Below are 8,440 nucleotides of genomic sequence, written 5' to 3'. Positions count from 1 at the left end.
GATCACCGGTATCTCAAGTCCTCGGGAATCACCTAAGAGCGATTATCGCCTTGCCGATTGCATCAATCAAGATAGTCAGCGATGCCAAACTGATACATCTGACTACATGGCTTCCCCGGAGCCCATCAACGCTAACTGCACACCTGGAGCTGACCTTTGTCCAGCTCTGCACATTGAAAAGAATAGCGATGAATGTGAAGAGTTACAAAAGAAATTTGGACACCTTTGCCTCAGGCACAATAAACTGTATAAAACCTCGCAGCAAGAAGAGGCATTCGTGAACGGGGGAGACTGACGCGCTAGAGGTCAGGTCCAGGTTCACTCAGCGTTGATCCCGGGCTCGATGCTGCCTCTTTGGCTGTGGTGGTCTTGGAGACCGAAATTCAGTTGCGCAGATAGATTAATAAATCTTTTCGAAATTTTTGATAATTTGGCTCATGATTGATCATTTATAACATCCCTTATTTAACTTTACAAAAATTCTTTATCTTGAACTCTGTTTTTAACAACACTAACACCCACCTCACTACAACCTCTTTTCAGGTAGTTGTAGAGAGCAATAATGTCTCTCCTGAGCTTCCTTTTCTCCAGGCTAAACAACTCCAGCTCCTTCAGTCACTCCTCCTAAGAGTAGCCATAACTGGACTAAGAAATCTACACTCTTGACCAGCATTTTCAGCATGCTTTATTTGCTGGGTTATAAAATAAAGTTGCCTGAGTTTGAGACAGGTGTTCAGGCTGTGCAGCTGGACAGGGTTTTGTCTAGGACATCCCTGTATTTACCTTTGACTATCTCACTGTGGCTGTCCCCAGACTCCACATGAAAGACCTGGTTCTGACTTCGACCTTTATCTATGGCATTCATCCAGTGATACTTCTTTTCAGATTACTGCTCGTTGCTCCATCTAGAGATACACTGAATCACTAAATCCAGTGACTTTTCTCAGTAACATACTACCAAACGTTCTCTTCAAGATCCTTGTCCTAGTTTTCTGAAAACAAAATTATTTACCTTTCTGCCATCTAGGCTGAGACTCTTTGTGAATCTAACTCTCAGTTTCACTCAAGTAATTTACATTCTCAATCCAGGTAAAGAAGAAAACTTCATTTACTCTCCCTCCTGCAGCTCACCTGCATTTGTTGCCATGATGCACATGCAAAGATCACCATCTATGAGTGTTGGAAAACATACCAGTTCAAAAATTTTTGTATAACTTTAGTCAAGGGGTTTTGCTTGCCTTTGCGCCAGGAAAAAGTTAAGTTTCTTTCCGGGGCATTGTTCCACCAGGTGAGGTCTGAGGAACTCAACATATCAACAGACTGGGAGTAGCCCAAAAGACAAAGGGCCATCAGCAGCCATTAACAGAACATCAGCGGCCATCTATGAACATCTACCCTCAGATGCTGCCTCTGGCAGAGTTGGAAGCATCTGGTCCAGAAAGAACTGGTAAGAAAATCGAAGAATGAAGATCTAATTAACATCGGAGGTGAGGAGATTCAGATCCAGTGGGAAACTGAAAACTGGGAGTTGCTCAACTCTGGACCAATGAACTTTAAAACAGTGCATCACTATGAGATTTGACTATAAAGTTTAGGAGAAAATCCTGCAAAAACGTGTGTCATGGAATGATTCTCTCTGCACATCCAGCATATGTGTGGATAAGAGGATTTCTGTGGTACATCCTGGCCAGAATAAAGTAATGACTCTCTAAAATTAAAAATGTTGCTGGAGGTTATTTGTTTTTCCCGCAGTTTCGGTGACATGAGCACCTCCAAAAGCTGTCAGATGCATCTACTGGCTGCCAATTTGCTTACTTGCTGTTCAATCCTACCTCTTGGTAAAAGAAAACATTGACACTCAGACTTCAACTAGCTTTGACGAGATGTCATACTCTCCCTATAACAATTAAAATTTTCTCAACTCACAAGTGAAATAGAGATTTTTGGAGTTCACTTGAGTTAACAATATGAATTAAGCATTTAAATTTTAGCTTGTAGAATTGTGTGTTGAATTTTAACCTTTTACTTAAGAAACCTCTGCCATGGTACAAAGGGCATAGGAAAATGCAAATTTCTGAAGCTTCTTGCATAAAGAACAATACAGGGAGAAGACCACAGGATGCAAAGAACACAGATAAAGAGGCTCCTCTGTCTCCCAGCTCATCAAGACTGACAGACATACTCAGATAAGCACCAAGGGACCAAAAGCACACGCGCAAAGGAGAAAAGTTCAATCGTGAGGAAGACCACAATCTTTGGCCTCAGAGACCACCAAAGACCCCCATGCGACCACCACAGCAAACAACACATGCCCAGAAGGACGTGGATCTAATTATCATGCGAGGCAAGGACAGGCAGGGCCAGGGGTTGAATATGCATGGAAAGGTTGTGCAATGTATTGCATATGGAACACCTTTGTGAATAAAGATGTGGCTCAGACCAGGGCTCGGGGCACAAGTTTTCACATGAGTTATCTCGCTTGTGCTGGGCACTGACAATACATACCCACTTCATAACTACATCAGGTTGTGGAGTCTATTTATTCCGTATATCGCTTCACAAGCACAGAGCACATTTGCTTCTGTTTGCAAATTGACAGTTTCACTGTATCAATTTATACAACATAGATAACTGGATGATTAAAAAAACAGAATATAGAACATAGAGATAAGCTCTCAGTCACTATCAAATGAATTAATTTATGTTGCACAAATGATCAACACTGAAGATAACTTGTTTAAAACTAAATAAAGCAAGCCTCTTACTTACCATTGGCAGCCTGGATTGAAGCATCTGGAGATCATCATAACCGTAAATCTGCTTAAAGACAGATAAAAAATAAAACATTATAACACATTTCTCTGATGATGTTCAATTTGGGGCTCTGTTTAAACAGTTTGACCTAGGCCCAGTCTATTTTAGAGATGTACAAATATACGTCACATTGTGCTATCATGGTGCACTGTAGCATTTTAAGGCTAGTAGAGCAAAGTTTAAAACGGCTTTTCACTCTGATGTTGCTTCCTTGTGATAGCAGTCCTCTGAGAATATTACTGTTGCATGTTCAATATGGTTTTTGCAGATGCATCATTCATCAAATTGTTTGAAATCTACAGGGCATTCAGAATTAGGAGTAAGAGCAACAGTCTTCCTTGCTGTAATAATTACTTCTGAAAATAGCAGGATTTAAGATTCTATTACTAGACCACAAAGCAACCTATGGTATCCCCTTTGCATTCAGTGTAATATAGAAGAATTATTAGAATTAAGTTTCTGATTAAAAAAACAGATAACCAAAAATATGTTCACCCTGGTCAGACACCAAAAAGTTACATGCAATCTATTAAAGTATGACAGACAGGATACGTGGCACATTTCGACCATTACTCTGCACTATTACTATTACATTACTACATAGTACTATCTACTCCAGTAATACAAACCTAAATGGATCTAATTTTATTCAAAGGGCCTAAAACCTGATAACGCTGAAAACCATAGCAACATGCATGTTTACCTACAACAGCAGCCAGATCAGGTCTGTACCAACACTTATACAGTTTACTATCAACAGTAAACCCTCACTGAATACATTTAACATTCTTCAGCATTTGGAACAAGAATTCCAGGTGCAACATGTGCCAACAGAAATGCATTGGCATAGACAACAGCAGGTCTGGAGGGCTCACTTGCACCAAGGCTTAATCAATCAAGGACAAACAAATTGCTTACTGGGTAGGCAGGCAGAAGTCCTCCAGGTCCCACAATATACTGGTTATGCAACAAGGGTGATAAACCTTGAGGCAGATTTGGGGGAGCTTTGCCTATAGAATTAAAATACAGGCACTTTAACAAGTCTTTAGAAAAGAAAAGGCTTCAGCATTGAGACAAGATAGCTCACAAGTCCTGACAGCTGCACTGTCTTAGTTTGTAAAAGCAGAACTACACAGAAGAATTTTGTGCTGGTTGATGAAAATGCTCAAAATAGCCTAGAGAGTTTAACCATGCTTCAAGGAAGGGAAACCATAGGCTACTTAAGATTGAAAAGAGTCCCATCAGAGAACAGTCTAATTTTGTTATTTACTCTGTCCAAGAGAATTACAATAATTACTGGAACATCTCCTTTCCTTGGTCCTCTCCTGAAGGCAAAATTCAGGCATTGTTTTCAGTCTAAGAGCAAATTATCTCCTTTAATTTTCTGCTCTGTCAACACATTGCCCCTTATCACCAGCAATAGACAGGAAAGCACTAAATGTTGCCAGCATACTGTGGGTGACTTACTGCACCTGGGAATAGCAAAGAGGAAATTGAAACAGTTTCAATTGCCTACATGAAGCAGAGCTAGGAAGCAGAAAAGTAAAAAAAAAAAATCACTTTGACCAGTCATCAGAAACTTTATTTACAAGCTATGGAAATGAGAAATTCTTCTGTAAGTAAGTCTGATCTCAATATTTAAATCATTCACTTCCCTCCCTAGGATTTCCTTTTAGCAGTTCAGGCTAATTAGAAAAGAAAGAGAATTTAGTATTGCTTTCATTTCAGTGCAAGAAGCCTCCCAACCTTCCCTCTGTGGTTCCTTTTTCTGAAGTGCTATTTTCTGTGTAATGACCCAGACATCAGACACTTTTTTCCTTTCTCTAGATGTGGCAATAGGGAAGTGGCATATGATAATGAGGACACTGCAGTATATTTTGACACTGCCAAATAAATTCAAGTCACAGAGAAGACTGAAATTAAAGCTAATGTGAACTCACAGCAAAGAGCTGATTAAAACCTGGAATACAAACAGGGTCAATCTCCTAGTCCAAAACTTCTCAAGTCAGAATTACTCTGGTTTCTATTTACAAAGCTCTTTGGGGATGGAATATGTTACATAAATGCCACATAATGTCCTAACAAATATCTCAAATACACAAACCCAGGCAATTTTATTTTATAACCCAGAAAATAAAGCATGCTGAAAATGCTAGTCAAGTGTGGATTTCTTAGCATAGCTATAGCTGGCAAGATGCTCAACTGACAGCCCTGCTGATCGAAGTCTTCTGTCTCTCCACATAAACTGTTAATATTGCAAACCTGAAGACATTAAGGGAGCTGCCCGTGTGGTAGCAGACACACTGGTAACACTCAGGCCAAGGCTAGCTGTAGTGTTCATACTGCTTGCCATGCTGACAACCGAAGAGGTGGTGCTAGTGGCTGAGGTTGAAGCAGTTGAAAAAGTTGTTGAAGGCTGAAGTGAAGTTGTGTTCTCAACACTAGTGTGCTAGAAAGGAGACAAAAAGATTGAGGATAACAGAGCAAATGAGGCACAGTGAAAGATGGGGGGGGGGTGGGAAACAGAACTAAAAATCAAACTCAACAATCCAACAATCTTTTAAGTAACAGCAGCACATGTAAAAAATAATGCATTATCTATGTATCAGGCAAGCAATTAAGTTGCATGCTTGTGATTTTTACGCATTCAAAGAAAATTATTACATGAGACAAATTCAAACTGCTATATCATCACAAAATTATACCACAGTAACTCAAATGTCACTCTCTTGCATTATTTATTGCCCTTTTTGCTTGTATACTCCTTTAAGCTAGTATTTGTTATGTTAAATAAACTATATTCTTCCAAAAGACAGTATTTGTTTTCAAAATACAGGACACTGCTCTTGTGATTTCCTCAGTGCATTTGTGGAATTTAAAAGATTAAAACTGCAGTGCCCCACAACAGAGTCACAGAGTCAACGTGGTAAACTGAAACACAAACAAAATGTATTACAGGAACACATGAAGATAAAGGAGTTCCCGGTTTGAATCCAGCACAATACAGTACTTTAGCTGTAAGCTGATCTCACCTGCAAAAGAGTGTCATCAACACACAGAAACCAAAAAGAACTCTGACAGCAAAAAAGGAGTACATTTTGATAAGTGTGATTTTTAATTTACATATACAACAGGGGTGGAGCATTACAAACCAAAATTCAAGCATAAAGAAAAGCAGTAACCTATCTGCACACCCCAAATGGGATTGTAGAGACAGAACAAGGCAGTGTCTCTCTGACTTTCATTTGTGCAACCTCATCTAGAGCACTGTGTTCACTACCATTTGCCTTGTTATCTCTAATACATTAAATACACAGGTGACAACAATGTCACATGGTAAACTCTAAAATCATCTGTCCTGAAGCATTTGTCATGACATGTACCACTCCATCACCTGCACTTTGCCAGCTAATCTCTCCAGTGGAGTCTGTGAAGGGTCCACATTTTAGAGCAGTTTCAGACAGCCACATCTAAAGTTTTATTTCTTTTTTAAACACATTTTTTATAAGAAATTCTTTCTATATTCCATCCCCCCTTGCTGGCACAAAAATTTCCTCTACAGTTGTGTGACTGGCAAGTCTCTGTAACAGCTAGTCCTGATCGAGTACAAATCACAAGTGATAAAGACTTTTTTTACCACTAGAGAGCTGGCAGTCCTCCTTCCCCGAGATAAAGCTCTTGTTTCGTTAATTAGCGTACTGGAACACACTAAACTAAGAGAGGGTCTTAATCATCAGATAAACTGACTACATGCCAAATATCTGTGGAAATGCAAATGGGACTTACCACATGTGATGTGCTTGAAGACAACACTGAGGCAGGGGAGAGGCTGCTCTGATGATTGGAAAGGGAGCTAAAAAGGAATTGCAAAGAGTTAAGGTTATAGATGAGTAATATAATAGTTGGGTCTCACAATTAAGGGATAGATATTATGCAGATGTTAAAATGTATAGTGATGTTACTCTAATATGTCCTCCCATAGTACTCTTTCCCAAGATATAAGAAAGTAATCTCCACCAATGGACAGCAGAGAAGGAGTTGACTGACAAAACTTTGGGAGGGGCTAAGAATATAAAAGACAGAGCATCCATTTTGTAGATGAGCATGTGGCTGATAGTTGCGGTGACTCCCAGCTCTGTATTTTTTCCTTATTTAGTCCTTTTGTTGTATTTTTGTTAAAGTTTAATAAACCTTTAAAATTTTAAAAGTGAGCAGTCGTTTCTCACAGTTAATAAAATTATTTTTTCCTAAAACATTTTAAATATATATATATATATGTATATACACACATACATATATACAAATAGAGTAGGTAGTAGAATATTAGTTAAGGAATAAAAATTGTAGCTATGTGTTGAGACATGGTAAAATCCCCCTTAGAGCAAAAAGGGTAAAAGGTGCTTTTCTGTGTCAAGTTAAGGCCAAAGAGAAAAGCTGCTTCGATAGAAAAACAAGAAGATAAAGAGGAGACAGTGAAATGAAAACAGAGACACCGCGGGAACAGGACAGGGACACAAGAAATTCCTTCTGATAATGAAAATTAGCAGCAAAAGTCACTGCGAAATTCATAGAAATGAATATGTATGAGCCTATTGTGAAATTGTATGCATATGCATTTGAAAGGGGGATAAAAAGGAGGACTGAGGTTCGAAAAGGTGGGCATGCCCTTTTAAAGAGAGCAGTCTCTCTGTCTCTCTGGCCTGCGTCCAGCGCTGAATAAACATACCGGCCCTATAACTTAAAAAAGTTGTAGAGTTTTTTTTCTCTCCGCGCAACAGTGTATACACATATACACACAGTAGGATAATAAAGAAAAAAATGTCTGTAGAAATGTCTATCTATATACACACACACACACCCCCTACATTTTCCCTTTAACTAATATCCTACTATGGTTTAATTTAAAAAATGAAGTACAGAAACAACTATTACTAACAAGAAACATCTAAAACACCATTCATTTATAACTATCAAATTACAATATTTTTAGAAAAAAATAACTGCTGGTTCAGGAATTATGTAAAGTCCAAAACCAGAAGAACACTTACAGAAACACATGGCTTGTTTCTCATTCTTTCCATAAGCAACTGCTGCATTAGGTGAGATAGTGCTTTGGTTTGAGTCATTATGGTATTTCTCACATAACCTGTATAACATGAGTTCAACCAATTAGACCTGCAGGGTATTTTCCCCATAACTCTACCAAAGGCCCCAAGAAACTATCAAAAGACAGGGCTCAAAAAAAAAAACAAAACAACCCAACAAATGAAGAGCATCTGTGAAAGCCCAAAAGTTAGCTTTACTACTGTCATGGTTTGACACTGGCACAATGCCAGTGCCCCATGAAAATATACTTCCCTGGTGTTTGCTGTGAGATGTGACCAGGAAATAAGCAAAGCAGGCCTCTAGCTTAGAAAAAAAAAGGTTTATTAACTAAACTACAAAAGGAAAAAACACACACACACACACGCACCTGGTGAAAACTCCACAAAAACATTTCCTCTTCCCCCCCCCACATTTCCAATACATCTTCCAAATTTCAACTCTCCATCCATCACCCTGTAAATACTCAATTTCAGTCCATCAAGAGGAGAGGAGTCCTTCTTGGGGCCATGGTGACCTCTTC

The 8,440-nt window shown here is 39.0% G+C and overlaps 1 protein-coding gene across 1 annotated transcript in view; it reads right to left on the bottom strand.

Moving 5' to 3' along the window:
- Positions 1 to 856: 856 nt before the first annotated feature.
- The window catches only part of LOC102045333 (ubiquitin-associated protein 2-like), an 85,304-nt gene continuing 77,720 nt past the window's right edge, over positions 857 to 8,440 (bottom strand). Inside the window, exons 13-17 of the mRNA XM_031065401.1 lie at positions 6,601 to 6,667; positions 5,077 to 5,263; positions 3,733 to 3,824; positions 2,770 to 2,817; positions 857 to 1,170 (exon numbers count right to left, since the gene is read on the bottom strand). Coding sequence (XP_030921261.1) covers positions 1,105 to 1,170; positions 2,770 to 2,817; positions 3,733 to 3,824; positions 5,077 to 5,263; positions 6,601 to 6,667 — 460 coding nt within the window. The 3' untranslated portion in view covers positions 857 to 1,104. The remainder of the gene's footprint in view (positions 1,171 to 2,769; positions 2,818 to 3,732; positions 3,825 to 5,076; positions 5,264 to 6,600; positions 6,668 to 8,440) is intronic.

This window comes from Geospiza fortis, unplaced genomic scaffold, assembly GCF_000277835.1.
Source record: "Geospiza fortis unplaced genomic scaffold, GeoFor_1.0 scaffold364, whole genome shotgun sequence".
Classification (NCBI taxonomy): Eukaryota; Metazoa; Chordata; class Aves; order Passeriformes; family Thraupidae; genus Geospiza; species Geospiza fortis.
This window is presented reverse-complemented; position numbering and strand designations above follow the sequence as displayed.